Consider the following 25,095-nt stretch of genomic DNA (forward strand, 5'->3'; position numbering starts at 1 on the left):
CCAATAGAGGGGCGCCTGGGTGGCTCAGTGGGGTAAGCATCTACCTTTGGCTCAGGTCATGATCCCAGGGTCCTGGGATCGAGTCCCGCATCTGGCTCCTTGCTCAGCAGGGAGCCTCCTTCTCTCTCTGCTGCTCCACCTGCTTGTGCTCTCTCTCTCTCTGTCAAATAAATAAATAAATAAAATCTTTTTAAAAAATACCAAGACAACTTGGCTTTTAGGCATGGGCAGGTTTTTCTAAAATCCATAGGGAGGCCATCAAGGACAATTGTGAAAGGAATGGTGAGGGAAGCTTCCAGTTAGGTGCTGTAGAATGAAGAGCTCTTTACTCTTCATTTCCCCCTGAGACCGCTCCAAGATGGCAGTAAAGGAAAAACAAAACAAGAAAGAGTGTAAACTCACTCGATCAAAGAGATTTGGGGGGAAAACAGGAGATAAGAAATAGTAACAGGGCGCCTGGGTGGCTCAGTTGGTTAAGCGACTGCCTTCGGCTCAGGTCATGATCCTGGAGTCCCGGGATCGAGTCCCACATCGGGCTCCCTGCTCGGCGGGGAGTCTGCTTCTCCCTCTGACCCTCCCCCCTCTCATGTGCTCTCTCTCTCTCTCATTCTCTCTCTCTCAAATAAATAAATAAAAAATCTTAAAAAAAAAAAAGAAATAGTAACAAATTTGGGAGCAATGGGAAGATGCTGGAGGAATAGATGACTGGACCTGAGAAAGCTGCATGCAGACGTCTGCCCAAGGCTTGCAGCCGGGAGGAAAGCTGATTTACTGGTTCATGCCACAGGCTCTGGAGGGCTTAGGAATTTGAGGTACCAGGGAGCAGGAAAGGTGGGGCTAAATGTTGGGACTGAAACCAGGGGGACTGATTGAAAGTTTGTAAAAGGAACCATCCCGAACATCTCTCCCCTCCCCGCTCTCCTCTTTGGTCTCTTTCCCACCCTCCCCCTCCTACCCCTTGCACAAGGCAAAAGATTTATTCTTTGGAAAAATTGCACCAGACTTGGGGAGAACTCAAGGATTCTAAGCAGAACCGGGGGGGGGGGTACTGTACTAAAAAAAAAGAGAGAAAACAAGAGAGGATTCAGAGAAAGGATTCTGAAATTTTAATAGTCTAAATATTAAGTCCTCCCCCTCCCCTTGAACCCCAAGCATTCTTACACAATCCAGCAAAAATCTCTGGCAGGTAGGAAAATATCCTCCACCAGCCGGATGCTATATAAGTCTTCTTTAAAAGACCCAAAGACCTCAGAGATGGACATTTTTGTCCCCTGCGCCCCCAAGTGAACTAGCTCTGTCCTTATCCAGTGGCCCTACAGTGAGGTCCAATGGTGGACACCTCTTCCTCCTCCCACACCTTAAGTATCTGATCACATTTTTAGAGTCTTATTTATGAACAGATAGTCAAGGATCACCAGATATTTGAGGAAAGTCTTCAACATGAAAGACAGACCAAAACAGAGAAAAGCAAGTCAGGAAAAATAGTACAGTGTAAGGAGCAGATGAAAAGAAAACATACACCACACACACACACACACACACACACACACACACACACACACTCTAATCATGGATGTATCAAGGTACTAATTGCAAGGTTTCTGGTTGTCTCAAGCTTTTGGCTGAAGTTCAGAAGGTCGAGGACAAAGTAGCTAACAAACACCCCCACCTTTTCAAAGAGAGGTGCTAGACCATTCACGTGTAGAGGGGCACAGTGGCCAACAGCCTGGGTGCAGGTGCTAGAATGTCTGGGTCCAAATCTTGACTCTGCCCTTACTAGCTTGTGATCTTGGGCAGATCAGCTGACTTTTTTGTGCTTTGGTTTCCTTATCTGTAAAAAGAAGATAATCAAAGCACCCACTGACGGGGTCATCGTGAGGATTCAAGTTCATAATCCATGAGAAGTGTTCAGAATAGAGGCTGGTACTTGACGGAAAGCTCGGTGAATGTCAGCTTTTGTTACTGTTATGCATCATCAGCCCCTTACCCACCCTCAGGCATATAGAAGGAAAGGCATTATTTGGGTATAGTTGTTAAAATGTAGGTGTCTTTCCTGTACCATCATGGGGGAGCACAGGGGAGTCTGTCCTCACCTCCAGCCAACTGAGGACGGCGCTTCAGTAAGCACCCAGAGAGCTTGACCTGTGTGCCCTGTTGCTGGACAGATTTGGGACTGATACTCGGTATATTCCTGAGAAAGCCCGAAGGTGAGAAGATGGGACTAGACAGGCTTGAGGTGGCACAACAAAGAGGGTTGTGCAGGAATGCCTTCATTTCTAGGGCTTGGCAGGGAAAGGATTTATACACATTTTTCATGGGCTGGATATGGCCCCATGGAAGGGGAGTTGGCTGGTGGTTTTCTTGGAAAGGGTCCTGTTTCGTGGGCTTTCTGCCAGGGGAGAGATGGCCTCAGCCAGCAGAGGTTCAAGCCTGCCAAGAGGCAGAAACTGAGGGGGCCTTGATTACGTCAGGGGAACTTTGGCTAAATGAACCCCCCACACTCTACAGTCTCCTGCAAAAGGAAGAATGGGCATCTGGACACTGCTGGGACTTTGATCCTTATCCTTGAAGTATCTGGAGACCAAGGAGCAGGGTAAAGGGGAGAGATGTCCTCGAGCCTGGACCTTCCCCACCTAACCCACTCCTCCCGCTTCTCAATAAGTGGGAACAGTTTTCTGTTCAGTAGGAAGCACTTGTAAGTGTGGAGAACAGGGATACCTGATCTCAGGTAGAGGGAGGCACGAAAGGAGAACTACCTCTGCAGATCAAGGCGGAAGTGAAAAGACCCAACTGGGAAATTCCCTTTGAGTGGGGCCACTGGGACACACTGCCATTCTTCCAATGGCTTTAAAAAGATAAAAGGTATTGCATCCACAAAACAAAACACAAACAAAAAAAGTACAGTTTTTAAACATGGAAAGAAAGAACAGGGCTCTTGGATGTGTTAACCTTAAAAACAAAACAGTTATTTTACCAGCAAAAATGGGTTTATTCAGGAGTAGAAGCAGAGAATTGCAATTCAGGACACGCAAGCTGCCGCCAAACCACAGGCAAGTCCAACAAAAGGGAGGGGGAGAAAACGTTATTTTATGGAGAAGGAAGAAGCTGGGAATGATTATTCTGAACGAAAGTCCATAGGACAAAAGCAAGAGTTCAGGGTGATGAAATGTTCTCAATGGCTGGGTTGCAGGGCCAGTGGATTTCTTGTAGGAGATGCAATGTACACCTTTTCCTTGTTGGGGCTGGTAATTGATGACTATTGGCCATCCTTCTGTTGGGGCCTGACATTGACAACACTTCCTGTAGTTGGTGTTGAGTGGTAAGGCTCTCCCTTCTATCCTCTGGACTCTACTTTAGTGAGGTTTCCTTTTATTAATAATCACATACATAAAGAATAAGGGTACCGACTCCCCTACACCCCGCCAATCCAACTACCAAAAGATTGAGTCCTCACTGCTCCAGATTGCTGTCTGATGTAGCCTTTCCCTATGACCTAGCTTCCCTCACCGCAGAGCATGCAAACTCCTACACCCCCCATTTCCTATCTTCCACCGCTCACAGCTCAGTTATTTGTGTTAATTTTATTTCTTAAGCTTGAGCTGTGTGCATTGTTGCTGTATCATATGAGCCCATATTATGTGCAAATGGGCCAACCAGCTAACAGAGGAGAGAGCCACAGCTTTTGGATGCTGTGTGTGCCAGATCCCTCTTAGGACAGGGTCATTCTTGGTGTTAACCAGTCCTCTAGCCTCATACTGAATCCTGAAGAACCTGGGCAGAGACGGCCTTGGTCTCTTGTTTCATGAAGGGCCCAAGATGCATGGGGCTGGTGGACTGGGGGCATGGGGCTGAATCTTGCCTTGGTGTGTTATTGTGGAAACAGGCTGGAGCTGGGAGATGGCAGATCGGAGAATCTAGTGGGCCTGGGATTTTGCACAATTTCTCGATTGTGTGTATATCTCCTCTAGGTTTGCATTCTTGATGTCTATTTTCTTGCTGTTCTCCCTCAGTATTGAGTAAAACCCTTGGGAAGTGTTAGCCTTCTTCTAAGTATGTCAAAATCAGTCAATCAGTAAAGGACACCCAGCCTAGATGTTTACGTCCCCATTTGCATTTGTACCGGGGGCTTAAAGAGGGCAGTCTACCCCTGAGGGGCAGCATGATAATCAGCAAAGTGAGTGACTCTGAGAGGATAAAAAAGTCAGGTTTGGGAGATTTTCTTCCCAGAGGTAAAGTTTGGCATGTCTGAATCTCACCAGAGGGAGGGAGGCAATAAGCAGTACCTCCCAGCATATGTGCTCCTCAACTCCTATATCACCTTCTTGGTTATGCCAGGAAAACCTCTGTCAACAGGGTGAGTTATGGATAAACTGCTTTTGCTTGTTTATTTTTGGTTTGTTTTGTGTTGCTAGAGACTCATAAGCAACATAAGAAAAAAAGAAATTTACTTCTTCATTTTGGTAAAGATAGCCAAGCCATTATCCTCTGAATTCTAGGCTGCTTTCCTTCGAGGTTGCTCATTTATTCATGTAACATATATTAAATGCTTTAATAAATTGGGTATCCACTGTCAGGCACTGTGAGGGACTGGAAATTCCCTGGTGAGCAACCAGAGACTAAAAGGTCATCTTCAGGGAAGCTTACAGCCTGGTGGGAGAGAGAAAATGTAATCAAATAAACAGAAATACATTTGAAGTCTTCCCTGGGATAGCTGCTCTGCTGTTGTTGGATCCTGTATCAGGAACAAGGGATCTCACCTAATGGGGGGTTAGGGAGAGCTGGGGTCAAAGAAAGTTTCCTTGAGGAAGGGACAAGTGAGCTGAGACCGGAAGGATGAAAGGAGTTACTCTGGAGGGAATGGGGAAAGAACGTTCCAGGAAGAGGGGACAGTCGCTGTTTTGGAAGAACAAGGCCATCAAGAAATTAAGCTGGAGTTGCTTGAAAGATGGAGAGGCGGGTGGCTGATGCTTCAAGAGGAAGCGTCAGCTGTTCCAAGCCTGGAAGAAGGGAATGGAGTGGAGGGGTGGTGTGGCAGGGAGTTGTAGGTAGTAGACTCTGGGACCTTGATGAAATGCCATGCCTCAGAGGTGGCTGAACTTGTGGGTGGTGGCAAAGGGCTACATGTCGGGCCTTCAGACCAGGGAAGGTTGTAGTGAGGGGCACTGGGCCCCCCCAACTCTCCCTGCACTCCAGTGTCTGAATGAAGGGAAAGATGAACACCTCATGACTAATCTCTCATGCACAAAAAGCAGTCGACCAGCACCTTAATGAGAGGCAGTAGATGTGGTAGCCTGGATCTTTTCGTCTGGAGCCAAATCACTTAGGTTCAAATCCTAGCTCTATCAACAGCTTTTCTGCCCTGGACAGTTACTTGACCTCCCGGGGCTTCAGTTTCCCCACCTGTAAAGTGGGGATTACAGTACCACCTTTATCAAGTGGTGGGGAAGATTTAAATTGGCTAAGTGTGTTAAGTTCTTAAAAGTGTCCATCACAATGTCTGTGCCATATATATGTTAGGGAAAAGTCAGCCAGATGTGAGGCCCTCCTCCAATAGCTTTTTTTTTTAAAGATTCTATTCATTCATTCATTTATTTATTTGACAGAGAGAGACAGCAAGAGAGGGAACACAAGCGGGCGGGGGCGGAATGGGAGAGGGATGCGGGGGTTCCGTCCCACGACCCTGGGATCATGACCTGAGCTGAAGGCAGATATCTAAGGACTGAGCCACACAGGTGTCCCCCCCTCCAATATCTTTGGACTCCCCAACTCCCTGAGGGGCTGGTACAGCCTACAGGAACAAGAGGGGTTTCCAAAGTGGGCTGAATTTCCAGCCAAACTAGGAAGTGGTTGAGGTTTGAGACGGGAAAACAAATGTTGAGGTAACATTTTTTGTTCCCAAATTCTCGGAGCATCTCCCGTTCAGATCCATCAGCATGCCCACGAGCAATTCCACTGTAGGAAAAGTAGTGCAGGTGGCAAGCCTGAATCAAAACTGAGAAAGAGCAATTTTAAGGGGAATGAGACACGTGGAGCCACATGGGTCACCGAGACCTAGAGACCCTCAGACTCTTCCCTTCGGACACGCAGGTAAAGATCACAGTGGGGACGCCTGGGAACCCAACGAACCATCACCGGAAATAGCGTTTCAGCGAGAGCTGCCCCAACATTTGAAATGCTCTGTCCTTAAGTTGTGTAAGCCAGCTGCGGGCTCAAACAGAAAAGCACGACATATGAGGGATGCTCACAAAGACGCAGCAAGACACCGTCCCCTGCCCCGCTCCGCTGGCCCGCAAAGCAACCGTCGCTGAGGCACAGACAGGAGCCAGGAGCGGGGGGTGGCCCGCGGGGTTCGCCAGCGCCGCCACGCTGGGTCTCCGGCAGGGGCCGCTGCAGCGGGGCAGGCGGGCCGGCCCGCCCCTCCCCCTGCGGCCCGGCCCGCCCCCGCGCCAGGGCCGCCGCCGTTCCCGCCTCCTGCAGGTGCGTCTCTCGCGGCCCGAGGGCCCGGCGGCCTTCCTCGGCTCCAGCCCGGGGGGCCCGGCTCAGCACGCGCACCGTCCGCGACCGGGACCTCCGCGGGACGGGACGGGACGGGGCAGGGGCGGTGCCGGCCGGCGCATGCGCGCTCCCCCCTTCCTGAGTCCTTGACGGGCGGGAGAGCGAGGGGGAGGGGAGCGCACCCCGCTTCTGCGGGAAGAGCTCCCCCCTCCGGAGGGCTGGGCAGCGGCACGTGCGGAGCCCCGAGCCCCGGTGTTGTCCGGGCATAGCCTGCGGGGCAGCTGCCGCCCGAGAGACGAGGGAGGGGGCAGGAAGCGAGGTTCCAAAGTCACGCGGCCGGAGCAGGTGGGCCTCGTAGGCCGCTGTGAAGGGGGAGCCGCGGGAGGGCTCTGAGCGGAGCGTCCCGTCTCAGTGGAGCCAGTGTGGCCACTGGGAGCAGCCCGAGTGGCTGATGATGGTGGCCGGGCTGGTGGCTGCGGGCGTGGGAGGAGGGGCCGGAGCAGGGACGGAGTGGAAAGGTGCAGCCCTCAGAACTTGCGGACCAGCCGGGCTGTGGAGTGTGAGCCGTGAAAGGGAGAGGTCAGGTTCAAGAAGATGCCTAAGGCTTTGCGGGGAGAAGGTGTGGGGAAGGTTCCGAAGCTCAGGTGGGGCTGTGTGAGGTGGGAGCCGTTTGTTGGACATTGGAGGGGGCATGCAGTCTGGAACCCTGGGAGGATGGGAGACCCAGAGAGGTAGGAGGAAAACCTGGAAAGCGCGGTGTTGGGGAACCAGAAGAAGCGAATGTTTGCTGGAGAGGTGATCAAGGGGGTCAGAGGCTGGACGTGGCCAAGAAGGAGGATCCAGACGACCATTGGGTTTAGCAAGGTGGATAGAGGTCTCTGGTAGCCTTGACAAGAGCAGTTGGCAGAGGGGAGAGAGGGAATGAGTGTGTCCGTGTTCATGGCAGGGGACTGGTACATTGCGCTTACTTAGCTCAGAGGGGTTAAAAAGGTATTTGTGTAAGTTTTTGCAGTTCCTATTTTAAATCACTGTTTTTCCTAAAGTTTTTTTTTTTTAATCTCGAATTCCTGATATAACCTTTCATTTACTATATTTTTCAGAATTGGTAGGGTGCCACAGGGAACATACAGACATTTTTCTTTTTCTCTAATTCAGTAGGTGATTTCAAAAGTCTGGTTAAACAGGGGACTGCCATTCACCCAGAGTAAGCTCCTGTGTTTGGGGGAACCAGCCCTACACCCAGAAAGCTCCCAATGACTGTTTGCTGAATGAGTTTATTTTCTCCCCTGTGGTCTGTCTGCCCACCCTGAAGATAAAAGGCAGAGTAATGGAATGATCCACTGAATCAGCACAGTGGTGGCCTGTGCTGCTAGAGAAATTTGCTTTTCCTCTTGAACAGGACTGTAAGCTTGTGGAAGGTAGAACCACGGCTCACCCTGACCCCCCAGAAAAGCAAATAAATGTTGGCACAGGAGATGCTTCCAGTAAATACTTTGTGGGAGCATCTGAAAATAGTCTTATGTTCTGAGCATTTCTGATCTAGGAGTACATTTCAGGTGGCACTGTTCAAAAACATGTCAATGTTTTGTATTGATTTTATTTTATTACTTTTTAAAGATTTTATTTATTTGAGAGAGAGCACCCAGAGGGAGAGGGAGAGGGAGAAACAGACTCCCTCCCATGACCTGAGCCGAAGGCAGACGCTTAACCAACTGAGCCACCCAGGCGCCCCAGATGTTTTGTATTTAATCTCTACTTTGTTTGCACATTCACTGAAAGACTTGCAGACATCTTTTAAATTAATGGAAAATTTAGCAAAACGTTTCCCACATTCTTTAAAAAAAATCATGTGAAGTGTTCACTAATAAAACAGGAAGGGGAATGGTTTCTTGAGACCAGAAATTTTCTGATTCATTACTTAAGATAGATGCGAAGAACTTAGATTCTACTAATAAATTAATAAGTATGATAAAAGATTTGAAATACAAATAATATACATGTTTAGAGAGTGTTTTAATTGTATTATAGTCCACGAGTGTGTGGATACATGCATCTATATATGTATGTGTCATTAGACATAATTCACATGAGAACTAAAGCTGTTTTCCCAAGAAATACTTGGTGATTGCATTTCCTAGGCAAAGAATCTAGAAACTAGTGATTTTTGGAAATGTTGAAACATGAGCAAGTAATACTTTTTCCTACTTTATTATTTTGAGTTCAGTGTTATGGTGAAAGTAATTTTACTACTCTAGAATGAAAACTTTTGAGTAGAAAAACTTAGATGAAAAATTAGTAACATTTTACCCAGATAATACATCCTAATCTTGTCAATCATACAATTGAAAATTCCTTAATCTCATTTTTAAAAAAATTTTCTAAAGATTTTATTAACTGATTTCTATACCCAATGTGGGGCTCAAACTCAAAACCCCGGGATTCAGAGTTGCATGCTCTACCAACTAATAAGCCAGCCCGGCACCCCAATATTCTCTAATTTTTGACAACTGTTTATAATTAGCAACAAATTCAATACTCATGCTCAGAATAGAATGAAGATTTGGCTTCATTTCATAGCTATTCAGTAGAAGACCCATCACTGAGACCTTTTTGCAGAAGAACTTTAGACAAAGAGCAATATCGCTAGTTGCTTTATGTTGATGCCTCGATTTTAATTCCTTACATTCTTTAAAGTTCTTAATGACTTTTAAAACCCTACCTTCATGTCTGAGAAAAAATATGACCATTTATTCAGGAGTTATCTAGAAGTCTTTGACAGTAAGTAGGAAAGTTTGCAAACGTCTGAAAACCTACAGAAGAAGAAAAGCATTTTCTGGAACAAACTGATGTCTCCAAATTTAAGTATTAGAAAGCAGCAGTGGAATCAAACATCTTCATCTTTGAGAGAAATAACTAAAGGCATATATTAAGCTAAAAATGATAGCGTAAGTAACTTTATACTATACGTAAGAAGGTTTTGGTCAAGCTAGGCAGTATTGTGAACTTTATTTTTCCCAGTTTTTATCAAGATGTGCAGGTTTAACAATCATCATCTATGACAGTATTTTAAAGCCTCAAATGGATCTGAGATCCTCAAATGAATCTTTTCTTGGTAATTATTGACTCTGGGTGATGGAAGCATAAGAGTTCGGTTTTTGTATATGTTTAAATTTTTCCATAATTAAAAAAAATAAACTATCATAACACCTCACTTGTTCCTTACTGAGGTGTTTCAAATCATAGTTTTTCCAAATAAATTGAAGTTTGTCAAAAGCCTAAGATGCCCAGGCTGGTTGAAAATCACGCCAAGCCATTTTCCCCCCACGTCCTTTAAACAGGGCACTGGGGTGATCTTCATGATGATCCAGCATCCCCAGTGTTGCGGTCTGCAGGCTGCTCCCCAGGGTTCCAATGTGTCCAAGTCAGCCCACCTTCTCCTCCAGCAGCCGGTAAGTCAGATGCCTTTTTTGGTCTTCCCTCGGCTCTGACCTGCATTCCTTCTCTGCAGAAAGGACTCCAGGCAGCTAGAGAATCTTGTCCCTCTAGGTTGTTCTGGAAACCAGCGCTATACCATTTTTCTCTAACCTACTCTTTTTCTCAATTCCAAGCTTCTTGTCTAGTCTTTTTGATCGCAGCAGAGACAAGTTATGATGAAAATTTGTCAACATGCTTCTTGTTTTTAAGTGAGGTTTACTGAAATACAACTTACGTGTTATGAAATTTCATTCTTCTTATTATATAGTTCCATGAGTTTTTGAAACACCACAAAATAAAGACATAGAATTTTCTTGGGGCGCCTGGGTGGCTCAGTCGTTAAGCATCTGCCTTTGGCTCAGGTCATGATCAGGGTCCTGGGATCGAGCCCCGCATCGGGCTCCCTGCTCAGCTGGAGGCCTGCTTCTCCCTCTCCCACTCCCCCTGCTTGTGTTCCCTCTCTCTGTCAAATAAATAAATAAAATCTTAAAAAACAACAACAACATAGAATATTCCACTGCTTTCAAAGAGTTCCCTGGCCCTCCCTCTCTCCCCCAACCCCCAGTCCCTGGAAGCCATGGATATGATTTCTGGATGTGATTTCTGTACCTATAATATCGTATAAATGGTCTCAAGTAGTATGTAGGTTTTTTTTTTCTGGCTTCTTTGGCTTAGCATAATTCTTTTCTTTATTTTTTATTACTTTGAAATAATTTTGCAACAGAAATGTTGCAAAAGAGTACACAGAGTTCCCATATACTATTTATCCAATTTCCCCAAGGTTAACATCTTACCAAACTAGAATACAAGGATCTAAACCAGGACATTGACATTGTCACAGTATTATTTGCTAATTTTGCAGACTTCATTCAATTTTGCCACTTCTCCCACTAGTGTCCCTTTTCGTGTCTTGAATCCAATCCAGAATGCCACAGTGCATTTCTTTGTCATGTCTCCTTGGTCTGCAACCTGGGACAAGTGCCCAGTCTTTATTTTTCATAAACTTGGTAAATTTTTTTGAAGAGTACTGGCCAATCTTGCTGTAGACTGCTTCCTCAATTGGAGTTTGTCAGATGTATTCTTAATAATTAAATTGAACTAATGCATTTTGGGGAAAAATACTACAGAAGTGATGTTTTGCCCTTCTTACTGTATCCTCTAAGGAGGTAGGTGGAGTCAGTATGTCTTATTACTGGTGATGTTAATTTTGATCATTCAGGTAAGGTAGGGTCTGCTGGGTTTTTCTTCTGTCGAGTTACTATTACATAATACTTGAAGAACTCAGCCGTGTTTTTGCATGTATTAACAGTTTTTTCTTTTCATTGTGGAATAGTATTTCATTGTATGGATGAACCACAGTTTTTTAATTTTGTTTTGTTTTGTTTTTACCCCTTTATACGTTGATGGACATTTGGTTTGCTTCCATTTTTTTCTGTCCTGGCACTATGCAATGGACCCTGGTGTTCTCCTGTTGACCATGGTGTTCACAGAACACCAACATCAGACAAGGCTCCCCCATGACCATGGTGAATCAGCACAAAAACAAGACAACTCTGTAATTAGGTCTGAACCCAGACAAAAACAACATTTTTTAAACCACAAAAAATGACACAACATCCCCCTATACAGGCTAATAGGAGCGAGTGCTGCTTCTTGATCCCAACTCGAGCCGTGTTTCACTCACTGTACCTTTTAGGTAAGATGCACTTAGATAACGAAGGTATCCTGTCTCCTGACGGCTTGCAGTCCAGAACAAAGCCTCCCTAACCTTCCTAACACAAGCCCCGATCCTGTAATAAACCCTTTCTATCCCTGTTCCTGAGACCCCGCATGTCTTCATAGCGTGTTTCTCTCTCCTTGCAACTTGCTCAACTACAGGTGTGTTTGTGGTCTTTCGCTGGAGAACCTGGACACTGGAGACAACATTCAAACACATGTATTGAAAATCCCTGCTGTTCCTCTTGTCTCTAAACATCCTATTTCCCACCCAACCTTCAACTCTTCTTACTAATTAATTGGGAAGTCTTCCCTTTTTTTAATGCAAATGCAGATCAGTACTGTGGTTTATACTTCTATCTCCTTCCCTTTCCCTTACAAAACGCTATTGCGTCTGGCTTTTTCCCCTCAACATTATTTATTCTGGAGATGTCTGTCAAGGTTCTAGAGTCTTGGGGTGCCTGGCTGGGTCTGTTGGTAGAGCATGCAATTCTTGATTTTGGGGTTGTAAATTCAAGCCCTATGCTAGGCATAGAGCTTACGTTAAAAAAAAAAAAAAAGTGAAAAAATTAAAGGTTAGAGAGAATGTCTTTCTTCTCTTTTTTTTATTAAGCATGTGAGATCTGCACATTGGAATGATTTGTGGGATAAATCTGATTTGGCACTGATAGGCTTTTAAAATTTTTTTATTTATTTAATTTTTTTTAATTAAAAAAATTTTTAGTAACAGGTTTTTGAGCCTCATCTTCTAGACATTTATTTTTAACCTCTCTTGATATCCTCTGCCCTGGTGGTATCAGCCGTCACTTCTGAAGTCAGTGAGCTATCTGCTTATAAATACTGAATCAACCAGCAAACCACATTTAATCACTTTGTTCTTTTCTTTTAAAGATTTTATTTATATATTTGACAGGGAGACAGCAAGAGAGGGAACACAAGTAGAGGGAGTGGGAGAGGGAGAAGCAGGCTTCCCGTGGAGCAGGGAGCCCGATGTGGGGCTCGATCCCAGGACCCCGGGACCGTGACCTGAGCCGAAGGCAGATGCTTAACTACTGAGCCACCCAGGCGCCCCTCATTTGTTTTTTTGTTTTTTTTTTTATTCATGAGAGACAGAGAGAGAGAGAGAGAGAGAGGCAGAGGGAGAAGTAGGCTCCCAAGGAGCAGGGAGCCCGATGCGGGACTCGATCCCAGGACGCTGAGATCATGACCTGAGCCGAAGGCAGACGCTCAACCATCTGAGCCACCCAGGTGCCCTCATTTGTTTTTTTTTAAATCGTAGTAAAATACACATAACCTAAAAATTTACCCTCTTAACCATTTTTAGGGCAACAGTTAATAGTGTTAAGTACATACATTCACATTGTTGCATAACCAATCTCCAGAATTCTCTTTATCTTACAGAACTGAAACCCTATGCCCAGTACTTTTATTTTTAAACTATTTTATAGTTCACATACAGGAAAATTAACCCATTTTTAGTGTAGTGTTCTATGGGTTTTGACGGACACGATCGTGTAACCACCACCGTAATCAAGATGTAGGACAATTCTGTCACCCCTGAAAATCCCCTCATGCCCCTTTATGTATTCACTGCTCCCTGCTCAGGTGACCAATATTTTCCATCCCCATAGTTTTGTCCCTTCCAGAATGTCCTATTGGTAGAATCATACACACATCCATTTTTGTCGTGCAGTGTATTGTGAATGTGCCATTGTTTATCGATCTCATCCCTCATAGATGGACAGTTAGGTTGTTTCCAGTCTCTTGCTGTTAATCACAGGGATCTAAAGAACAACTATAGATATGTCATTTTGGATATGGGCAACTCTCACTGTTTTAAAATTTTCTGCACTTAGGATTGCTAGGTCAGAGGGAAAATGTACTTGTAATTTCGGTAGGTTGTCTTCCAAAGGGATTATAAAGTTTTGATAAATGTGTTATTTTTCTGTTTTCTAGATCTACAGACCTTTAATTCTGAGTCCTTCCAACAATTTACCCACCAGATAGAGGTCAGCCCTGCCAATCACCCTCTTGGTGTCATTGATCCAAATATTGTCCTTCTCTCTGTCTGTTTTTCTTTCATAAAATTCCTCAGGGATGGATCAAAATTTACTAAATGTGCTTGAAGTCACAGGTTGCTTTGACTGGATGTCCTCTCGATCTCATTTGTTGTCATACGACATGTCTCCCCTGCCTGATTCCACTCTCAGTTAGAATTTACATTCCCATAGAAACGGTATTTTGACCAAAAGTTGAGAAGACCTACCTTTTTCTTACCTTTCATACCTTTTAAAAAGCAGCAGAACTTGTGTTTCAAATGAATTTTCGCATCTCACCCCTTCCCAAGCCTCTAAGGCAGTGTTTCTCAAACTTGAGTTCATTCATCAGAATCAGCTGGGGACAGACATGGGCCCCCACCTGCAAAGTTTCTGATTCAGTGGGTTTGGGGTAGAGCCCCTGACTTTGCATTTCTAACAGGGTCTCAGGTGCTGTTGCTGCTGGTGGTGTGGGGACAAGTGTTGGAGAACCACTGTACCAGGGCCCCTGGGAGTGCTTGAGAACACAAATGGAAAACAGTTGCTTTAGAGGAGGAATACCATCAAGATCTGATACTCATGATTTTTGTAAAGGGCATTCTTACATATTTATATGTACAAATACAAGTTGATTCTGTTTGTTTCTGTGGTTTTTTTCCCAAAGCCCCATCTCAGGAATTAGTACCACAAAGAAAACCTGATGCAACCTCTTCAGATTGTCCCCCGCCGATTACTTCACGGGCTGTATTGTGGACTGAAGTCTCCAGCCTCCTCTGGAACCCGGATTTGCCCAACAATGGCTCGACCAAGTTCAAGTAGGTCTTTCTTAGCCTGCCACCCCTTTTGTCTCCGGTGGAATTTGAAGAACCTGAGAGTTCCTGCACTTTGACGGGGGAATGTCTATAGTGGAGTGGGTGCTGGGCAGGATTTTGGAGAAAGCCACAGTGCTGTTCTCTCCTCAGGCAAACCCCTTCCAGGATAGGGTCTGGGATAATCTCTCGGTAATCAAGTTGAAGTCCTTTGGAGACATTGTATTGCTTCTCCTAGAATATTTGCACTCAGGCTTCTCACATAGGACTTGTCTTTTAAAGCCCTCACCTCTCAGCAAGAGGGGAAAGCTGTCCTTCAGGGTAATACCGAGCTGACTGTTCTACTGCACAGGTAGGGTTCCTGTCTCTACCCGGGCCCTTAGTCTGTAGTGAATATAGAGCCTAACAGATTTATACAGTAAAGGATCTTTGGTGGGCCTGTGAAACATGCTTTAGCATGGCATCGAAAGGCCAAGCTGACCGCTTTGAGCCTATCTTTTTAGATAACTTTTTCTAATACTGCAGGCGTGCTCAGACAGAGCAGCCCCTCCTTCCATTTTGCCCAAGCTCAGGAACGGAAAACAACCGAATCCCTTGGTGTTCCTGGCTGTGGAGAACAGGGCAGGCTGCTAGAGGCCATGGGGGACCCGCAAGTGTGTGCCTGACTTCTGCCCAGAGTGGGCCATCTGGGTTTGGAACTGCAAAACGTCCTGGGGGATTTTCCCTTAGTAGTTGAGAAATGCCTTTTTTTCTTTTCTTCCTCTTCTTCTTTTTAAGATTTTCTACCACATTAACATTATTATATTTACATCCTGTTTTCCAAGAGCCAAACCTCAGTTGACCGTTTTGTGTCTAGAAGTTGCTTAAAGTGGGACTTTAATAGAAGTCATTTTGACTTAGGACCTACTCATCAGTAGAATGACAGAGTTTACATTTCAGGTAAAAAACAAACAAACAAACAAATATTTAGGGCTAGGGAAAGCTTTATGGGTGAACTTTGAAGTCCTTGAGGACATTTGTAGGGTTTGAACCCAGGAGTCACACAAATAGTCCTTAGTAAAGTACTCTTACCTTTTTTTATTAAGCATCTTGTTCTTTCAGGAGATTAGATTAGACTGCACACTCCAGTCCACCCAGACTGGGTTTCTTTTTTCAAATTCTTCCTAGTGGGACAGCTTTGGTGTGCCTCATTTGTCACACTGGTCTAACTCCAAAGGGGATGTAAGCATGGGCTGAGCTTTGGCAGGGTTGGCAAATGGTTGGGCTGGTTATGCCACAAGGGGACAGTGTGCCTGCACCATCTTCAGTGCTTTGGGACTTAGGCTGCCGGAAAAGTGATCCCAGGGAGCTTCAAGAATGTGGCTGGAGAGGGAGTTGGAGCCTGTGCTTCTTTGTTTCTGAGAGTCTGCTTTTACTCCCTGTGCCTTCTTCCCAGCAGCCAGAGAGGAGGGGGAGGGGAGAGGAGATGGGGTCTTTATTAAGATTCTCAGTCATGGGCCAGTCGTGGGGGTGACTCTGGGCTTATGAGGATGAAACCTCGGAAGGGAGGCGTTGATGCATGAGAAACTAATGGGATCCGTCTTACCAGCTCAGGGCACAAAATGAAGTCACATTCTCGTTCCTATCTAAGTTGTCTCTCTGCCCCCACCGCACTAGCTCTCCTTTTTTCCAACCTGCCTGTCCTGGGTTCCGTCTCTCAGGGGATGCTCGTTCATTCCAGGGATTAACCTTGTTTGCCATTGCCTATGCAGGTCCGGCATTTGCTTCTCCCCGGGGCGGTGGGGGGCGGGGAGGGCAGAAGAGGGAGTTTCTCAGCTCTGTACTGCTTAGGCCTGGCCTGCTGGGGCCGCAGCACTTACGTACCCTGCAAATGAGGGCCTGCAGAGCCACGGTGCCTGGGACAGAGGGGTGTCGCTCAGACACATGCCCTGTCCTAACCGAATCTCTGTTGCCCAGGAGCAACAATGACATTTCCGAGTCTAGTTCCTCATTCTAAACCTGGGATGAGGACATTTGTTGCGGGGGCAGATTCTACCTTGTAGTCCATGCACAGTGCTTGGTGCAGAGAGCCTGGGGCACAGGGAGTCCTCCTCAAATGGTGGTTGCTGCCCCTGATGGACAGAGATCAAGTGGGGGAATACCTGGATGTGCAGAACAAGGCACTCCGTCCCAGAGAGCAAGCTATAGTCTGTGACCATGGTTACCTGCTGTCACGGTATTCTCTGTGTTCAACTCCCTTCTGTTATCCCAAGTCCCTGGTGACGTCTTGTTGAAAGGTCCAACTCTTACTTGAATTGTAAAGGAGAAGCCTATGTGTCCAGGTTCGGAGCAGAGCATCTGTTCACCGGGGAGGGGGCCTCACCCTCACCTTGTAATGATGTCTAGGGAAGCTGAAATTAACAAGATCCCCAAAGGGAACAGAATTTGGAAGGAAGGGAAGGCCTTGAGTCCAGTGGGCGTGAGGTCAACCCCCCCCTTCACTAGCTTGTTTTTACTGTTATGAAGGAGGATGCTTTCCCATCCATTAGCTTTTAAAAATCTTTGTAACAGCCTGCTGTCGGGAAGGCCCTACTGTGCACATCAAACAGCCAGGAGAGCAGAGGGCTGGTCCTTCCTATCACTTTTCACAGGTGGATGGATGGATGGGAGGCAGAGCCAAGATTCAAAGCCAATGTTGTGTACCCTGCTTCTTTCTTTAAGATGCTTTACACTTGTACAGCAGGCCGCGTGGACAGCGTCTTCATGGCACAGGAACGATTTTTTTTAAGGATGTATTTATTTTATTTTATTATTTTCTTAAAAGATGTATTTGAGAGAGAGAGCATGAGCGAGAAGGGCAGAGGGAGAGAGAGAATCTCAAGCAGACTCCACGCTCAGTGCGGAGCCTGATGTGGGGCTCAATCTCTCGACCCTGAGATCACGACCTGAGCCGAAACCAAGAGTCGGTCGCTCCACTGAACCACCCAGGTGCCCCTGGTACAGGAATGATTTTTATTTGGGGATCCTAAAGTATCATTTCACGCAAGGTCAAGTCAAAATATGAACAACTGATACAGGATATAAATGCCCACACGGTACACTGGATTTATAAAGATTTTATTATCTCTTTAGATATGGCTGATTTTCGGAAGTTTTTTGCAAAAGCAAAGCACATGGTCATCATTTCAGGGGCTGGTGTTAGTGCTGAGAGCGGAGTCCCGACTTTCAGAGGAGCAGGGGGATACTGGAGAAAATGGCAAGCTCAGGTGAGCAGTGTTTCCAGAATACTAAGGAGTTCTCCTGAATGAAGCCTTGGCAGAGTCTGATGCCCGACGGAGGGGACAAAGTTCCGAAATTAACCACGACTCTCGTCTTGGTTGTTTGGGCAACAACACAAAGTGTGTATGATTAAGGTCTCAGACGTAAGCAAAACAGCTGCTTTCCTTACTTTCTAGATCTGTAGAGATTGTATTTATTCATGTAACAATTTAGATTTCTTCTAGTAATTAAAGTGGAGTCGGAGAAATCGTGTTTAGCATAGTTCATCACTTTTCTACAGATATTGAAATTAAGTATTACACATTTTTAAAGTTCCTGTGAACTTTTCATATCTTTTTTTAAAAGATTTTATTTATTTATTTGAGAGAGAGAGAGCGAGCGCACAAGCCGGAGGAGGGGCAGAGGGAGAGGGAGAAGCAGGCTCCCTGCTGAGCAGGGAGAGTTTGATCCCAGGATCCCGGATCATGACCTGAGCCAAACTGTAGCAATATTTCTAATACTGCGTGATGAACATGACTGTAATGCTGAATGCCATAAAGATACTATACCCATTCATTAGTGGGTAGACCAGCTACCTTGAAGCGACTTTATCCATTGCACTAGGTACCATAAAGCAGTCATATTGGTGCTTCTTCATTAGCAGCATATGAATTTTCACACATAAATAAATATGAATTTTTTCACCTTTTATTTATTTGATGTCTACTGTTAGCAATATGTATATCATCTACGGTGTTTTGTATCATATATAAGAATATTGATGTAGGCACTGACTGATGATTCATGTTGTAAAGGGACAATGTAATTTTGGTATGGATACATATGGGACAGCACAGTAGGTGTATTTTCTCTTATGATTTTAGTAACATTTTTTTCTAGTGTACTTTATTGAGGAACAGTATATACACATATAACATACAAAATATGTGTTAATTGACTGTTTCTGTTATTGGTAAGGCTTTCCGTCAACAGCAGGCTATTAGTTCCGGGGGATCAAAATTGGGGGATCAAAAGTTACACGGAAGATTTTCGACCACACAGAGGTCAGTGCCCTTAAGCCCCACATTGTTCACGGATTAACTGTACATACAATAAAACTCACCAATTTAAAGTGTGCCATTCAATGAATTTTAACAAGTGTAGCCACCACCCGCCATCCTGGGCCCAGAATATACCTTTAGTCCTTATGCATTCAGCTTCCTTGCCTCCCCCTGGCCCAGGAAACCCCTAGTTTTGGAGTGTAGGAGGTTTTTGTCTGTTTTCATTTTTTTTTAAGATTTTTTATTTATTTATTTGAGAGAGAGAGAGCATGAAAGAGGGGAGAGGGAGCTCCCACTGAGCAGGGAGCCCGACGCGGGACTCGATCCCAGGACCCTGGGATCATGATCTGAGCCGAAGGCAGAGACCTAACCAACTGAGCCACCCAGGTGCCTAGGTTTTGTCTGTTTTATCCATTGCTCTGTCCTCAGCTCCCAGAACTCTGGCACATGTAAGTCTTGATAGACTTTTGTTGGTTGAATGAAGGCCATCATAAATAGTTACTTCAGTACATGAATTCCAATTTTATTTATTTATTTTTTAAAGATTATTTATTTATTGAGAGAGAGAGAATGATAGAGAGCATGAGAGGGGGGAGAGTCAGAGGGAGAAGCAGACTCCTCGCTGAGCAGGGAGCCCTATGCAGGACTTGATCCCGGGACCCTGGGGTCATGACCTGAGCGGAAGGCAGATGCTTAACCAACTAAGCCACCCAGGCGCCCTGAATTCCAATTTTAGTAGGTAGTGTCTTGTTAAGTGAAGGGTTAATGAACATACCTTTCCTGCCCTATTAAATGGCTGGCAAATGTGTGGGATGTTTTTTTTAATTTTTTTTTTTTACTTATTTTATTTTTTTTTAATTTTATTATGTTATGTTAGTCACCATACAATACATCATTAGTTTTTGATGTGGTGATCCAAATGTGTGGGATGTTTTGTCACCTCTCTGCTGCCCTCCAGCTGAGCCTGTGGAGGTAGATGGGGGGGATCATTGCCTTAAAGGTGAAGGAGGGGAGGAAGGAGCGCTGAGGGCCATTAGGGTCCCACAAGAGAGAAGAACAGTCCCTGAATTAGAGGAGCAGGGAGTGGGGGCTCAGAGGGGTTCAGGGGGCTCTTCTAGAGGAGAGAGGTGGTCAGTGGTGTCAAAGCAGCTCAGAGTTTGTGGGGAAGCAAAGAAGTCCATAGAATGTGTCTGACACCAGCTCTGTTCCAAGGATACATGTAGACACGTTCCCATGGCACCTGTAAACTGCTTCAGGCCACTCGCGGTGTGTGGAGGGCAGGAAGGATGTACAGGGTGGATGTGGATAATCCACACCATAGATGTTTGCTCCCCATTCACTCCCCAAATGAAGGCTGACTCTACCACCAGGTAGGAGGGTGACCTTTATAGTCAAACAAAATGCGTAACACCACCACCACCACAATCGAGATATGGATTATTTCTTTTTTTTTTTTTAAAGATTTTATTTATTTATTTGAGAGAAAGAGAGAGATAACGAGAGACAGCACAAGCAGGGGGAGAGGGAAAAGCAGACTCCCTGCTGAGCAGAGAGCCCTACGCGGGACTCGATCCCAGGACCCTGGGATCATGACCTGAGCTGAAGGTAGACGCCCAACTGACTGAGCCACCCAGGTGCCCCAAGATAGAGACTATTTCAGTCGTTGCCAGAGGTTCCCTTGTGGCCTTTCCCATAGGCTTGCAGCCCCAGACAACAATGACTCTCCTCTCTTTTGCCGTGGATGAGATTTTTCCCATCCTAGAAGAGGAATCATCCTTTAAAAATATATTTTTATATATTCTGTTAATATATATCCTGTTTTTTATTTGCATAGTTGCATGTATGCGTGTAGTTATAATTATAGTTATAAAAAAACTGAGTTTCTCGGCTATGGCCATTATACCTTAAGTGGGCATTTTGCATTTTCCTTTTTTTTCCTGGATAAATGAAATCGACTTCCTATATATTTGGGGGCCCCTGTCCCGAGTCTGCCACACCGCGTGGGCCGCCGGCAGGTGTGTTCCAGCTTGCTCCCTCCAGAAACCGCCTGCTTCTGTGGCCCAGAGCATTAGTGCATCCTGGCCTTCCCTCTCTGACTCCCACCTCTCCCCCCCCCCCCCCGCCCCACCAGGACCTGGCCACCCCGCAGGCCTTTGCGCGAAACCCTTCCCTGGTGTGGGAGTTCTACCACTACCGGCGGGAGGTCATGCTGAGCAAGGAGCCGAACCCCGGGCACCTGGCCATCGCTGAATGTGAGGCCCGGCTGCGCGGGCAGGGCCGACGGGTCATGGTCATCACCCAAAACATTGATGAGCTGCACCGCAGGGCTGGCACCAAGAACCTCCTGGAAATCCATGGTGAGGGGCCCTCACGCGCGGGGAGGGGAACCAGACTTCAAAACACAAGTCCTGCCATTACCCCCCCATCCCCAGAGGCACTGAATCAGAATCTGCATTTTGACAAGATGCCCCAGGCGTCTGGTGTGAGCATTACACAGCAGGGGTGCAAGTGCCCAGCTGGGCTGAGGGGAAATGGGAGGCTGGGGGACCACTAAGACTGGCATTCTTGGGGGTAGCCATTTACTTCCCCTTTGTCCCCAGACGGCTCTCTCCCCCGAGGCTGTGCTCCTGCTTAGCTGGCGAGCCTTTAGGGAAGCTGCCAGATCAGTGACCTTCACTGCTGCCAGCCCACCAAGTTTGTGACACCCGAGGAGTTTGTGTTGTATCCTGCTGGCTTCCCTTCTCTGCCCTTGAGGACATCCTTCTTTTCCCTCATGTACTCTCCTATCCTCTGCCCACAACCCCCCCGGCTTGGAGCTCACCAAAAATCTAATAAATTCATTCATACAAGGGCATACATGGGTATGCAAGATTTCTTCCCAAGGGCATTTGTATTTAAGAGCCTACCAAACTTCCATCCCAAGGAATGCATTTCTAGTTTCCAGAAATTCCTTCTGGAATTTCCAGAAGCAGTGGCCGCGTGGGGAATGTTGCTGGGTTTTGTGGGTGTGCGGTGACGTTGCCCATTTTTGCCTGGGATCACGGCAGTCGAGCACTGTTCGCTTGGGTCCTGTCTTGTGTTTGCGTCCTAGCAGTAGGACGGACTGAGTGCCTTGTTGGCACCTTCTTTCACAGGGTCTGTCCATGTGGCCCATTTCTCTGCAGTTTCAGAATGTAGGTGGTGTCACTTGCCATGCATAAATGTATAAAATGGCGATGTTAACACCTATCTTATGGTTGTTTTAAGGATTAAATAAGATAATATGTGCATCTTAGTTGGAACTTTGGGGGTTGCAGATGAGTAGAACTCTCTTCTAATTTAGGTAAAAACAAAAGAAAGCCCCGCCTTTCATCAAACTAAAGATGCCATCAGTTTTAAGATGCATCACGGCCAAGGCGGGGCTCAAACTCACAACTCTGAGGTCAGGACCTGAGCTGAGATCAGATCAGATCTTCCATGCTCTGTGCCATCTTGGGGATCAGTGACACAGCATTTCCTAAAAGGCTGCTCCTCTCTAGTCTCCGGGTTCCCTTCCAAGCTGTTGACACTCTTCCTGCAGTGTCCGATACCAGGTCTTTCTGGCTCTCACCGAAACGTGTCCGTGGAAGGGTTCTAGACAACAGCCAGAACTCATTGTCCTCCTCAAATGGCCCTTCCGTGGTTCGCCGGCTGAAATGCCCAGGGCTGGCCTTTGTCCCATCAGGCCACCGAGAGTAACGGATTAGGTACCGTGATTGGACCAGTCTGGAGCGTGGGCCTAAGCTTGTATTTTGGGATGCGATTGACAGCTCCTTCCACTCGGATGGGGTAGAAGAGAGACGGCTCCCCAAGGAAGGAATGCTGGATGGAATGGAGGGCTACACATCCACTCTGGTGTGGCCGGGCTCAGTGCAGTGCTGGGCACAAGGCGAACATCTGATGAATTACAGTCACCGTTACCGGCTTAGCTCAAGAAATGGTCACTAATTTTAATAATTATTTGCTTCATGTACTAGTTGATTATGTATTTATTGAGCAGCTTTTGTATAAAAGATTCAAAATTTGTTAGGTCAAAATTAAGGTTTTGCAAATACATCCAAGATATGGAACCTTTATTAATCATATACGTAGTAAACCGTGCCCTTCGGTTTACTTTGGCTTCATCTGCCCTACTGAGCACTTCAAATCCACCTGCACATCGAGGTCATTCGAGAGCTCCTTAGTCATGTAGTAAGTGATTTTATCTCTCTCCTTTCCAGATCTCTGGACTCCACAGAGTCCAGAAGGTAGATGCCCTCTGCTTGCTCAGGACCTCTGCACGCCTTTGTATTTCCCTTGATACCTAGGGCAGGCCCATTTGCTAACATGAACCTATAAAACCTCAATTATTTGGTACCCCTTCAGACATGGAGACAATTGCTCTTGATTATACTAAATTCTGGTCTTGTTGAATTCATGTTTTTCAGGTAGCTTATTTAAAACTCGCTGTACCTCTTGTGGCATTGTGGCTGAGAATTACAAGAGTCCAATTTGTCCAGCTTTATCAGGGAAAGGGTAATTATACTGCCCTCCAGAACGAGTGTGTGTTGTTTTCTCTTTTCAGTTGAACATAAATGTAAGGAAATTGAACTTTAGCCTGGGATTCCCATGGATATTTGTGAGAAGTAAGACTAGATACAGTACACCCATCTGATAAAAGAAATATCTTGCTAAAAATTTACAATGCTAAGTGAAAACCACAGGATCTGTTATCTAACATGATCCCAACACACACACACACACACACACACACACACACACACACACACACACACACACACACCCTTCATGTTGGTATATCTGTATATAGGTAAAAGACCACTAGAGAATAAAACAAAATATTAATAGTGATTATCAAGGTGGGATTATGGGAAATTTTGATTTCTTCTTTTTCACTTTCTAGAATTCTCTAACAATTCTATGAGGAACATGTACTATTATTATAATTAGGTTAAAAAATAAGAGTAGACTCAGAATATTGAGAAAAATTTTACCTGGCCATTTTAAATCAGTGTAAATTATATAAGTAATATATTAATACAGTATCATTGCAGAAGAGTCAAATCATGATGATGTAAACAGTGCGTATCATGAAACTCCCCCCTTAGCATACCGGCTGCTCCACCCCCTCCCCACATACACATTCCCTCTTTTGAGGTAAAATCACTGGTAGTTAATTGTTCGGTGTCTGTCTTTCTTGTGTCCTTCTAAGTCAGCATGTATTAATTATGGGTTTGAACCATGTGCTGCCAGGCAAATATGCAGACTTACTGGGTTATGTTATCTCTTTGTTCTTCGATTATACCAATGACATTGTTTCTTTTCTAATACTGTTTACTTCAGTGCTCCAGACCCTGAAGCTCAAGATGCCAGAATCCCAGTGGAGAAACTTCCCCGGTGGGTAAAATAACGTTGATCCGTGTTTGATTTTCCAGATTGTGAAAAAAGGGAATCAAAATCTAAGTTCATTTTGTAAGGTGCCTCTTATTTTTTTTTAAAGGTTTATTTATTTATTTATTTGAGAGGGAGAGAGTGGGGGAGCACAAGCAGTGGGAGGAGCAGAGGCAGAGAGAGAAGCAGACTTCCTGCTGAGCAGGGAGCCCGATGCAGGGCTCGATCCCAGGACCCTGGGATCATGACCTGAGCTGAAGGCAGACGTTGAATGACTGAGCCACCCAGGTGCTCTGTGAGGTGCCTTTTAAATATGCCCTGACCTATGAGGCCGAGGGTGGAAAGGCGAAGGTGAACCAAACCAGGGTAAGGAGAACTGTTCCTTTCCGGTCTCTTTTTGCTTTGTGTTCTGGTGGGAGAATTTGAGGTCTGGAAGGTTTCTGGAGCTGTTAGGCTACAGATGTGTATCAGGTGTGTGTGGAGTGTAGAGGCCGACATCTATTATCTCTGTCCTCCTCATCGTCATCAGTGTTATCAATCCAGGGGAAAGGAGACAGTGAAAGGTCTTGCGAAGGTGAAATTACAGGACCAAACGGGATTTTCATAGATTACGATAAACCCTAGAGAGATTTTTTTATCTCGGTTTTTCAAAACCAGTTGTTACCACAGTGTTTCCTAAAATATTTCATAGAGCGTTAGATCCATGCAACATTGATGGGCATTACTTGAAAAAAATGACGTTACATGCTCAAATAAATATGGAAACCACAGATTAAACAAAGTCGGAGCATGTTTGCTTTCCTGCAGGACTTCTCAGAGCATTTAATATGCTGAAATACACTGTTCCTCCTTAAAAAG

At 45.6% G+C, this 25,095-nt stretch overlaps 1 protein-coding gene across 6 annotated transcripts in view; it reads left to right on the plus strand.

The window, feature by feature from the left end:
- The first annotated feature begins 6,429 nt into the window (after positions 1–6,429).
- SIRT5 (sirtuin 5) overlaps positions 6,430–25,095 on the plus strand; it is a 32,893-nt gene continuing 14,227 nt past the window's right edge. For 2 of the 6 annotated variants that reach the window (XM_028107478.2, XM_028107485.2), the window contains exons 1-6: positions 6,649–6,840; positions 14,386–14,536; positions 17,642–17,775; positions 20,960–21,185; positions 23,274–23,361; positions 24,190–24,243. In XM_028107478.2, coding sequence (XP_027963279.1) covers positions 14,422–14,536; positions 17,642–17,775; positions 20,960–21,185; positions 23,274–23,361; positions 24,190–24,243 — 617 coding nt within the window. In that variant the 5' untranslated portion in view covers positions 6,649–6,840; positions 14,386–14,421. Of the gene's footprint in view, positions 6,478–6,648; positions 6,841–9,833; positions 9,945–13,641; positions 13,695–14,385; positions 14,537–17,641; positions 17,776–20,959; positions 21,186–23,273; positions 23,362–24,189; positions 24,244–25,095 lie in introns of those variants that run through there. The other 4 variants (XM_028107480.2, XM_028107481.2, XM_028107482.2 and 1 more) reach the window with 4 other exon arrangements.

The sequence above is a fragment of the Eumetopias jubatus genome, unplaced genomic scaffold, assembly GCF_037043125.1.
Source record: "Eumetopias jubatus isolate StellerSeaLion01/CBP00866 unplaced genomic scaffold, mEumJub1_p1.0 scaffold_6, whole genome shotgun sequence".
Taxonomy (NCBI): Eukaryota; Metazoa; Chordata; class Mammalia; order Carnivora; family Otariidae; genus Eumetopias; species Eumetopias jubatus.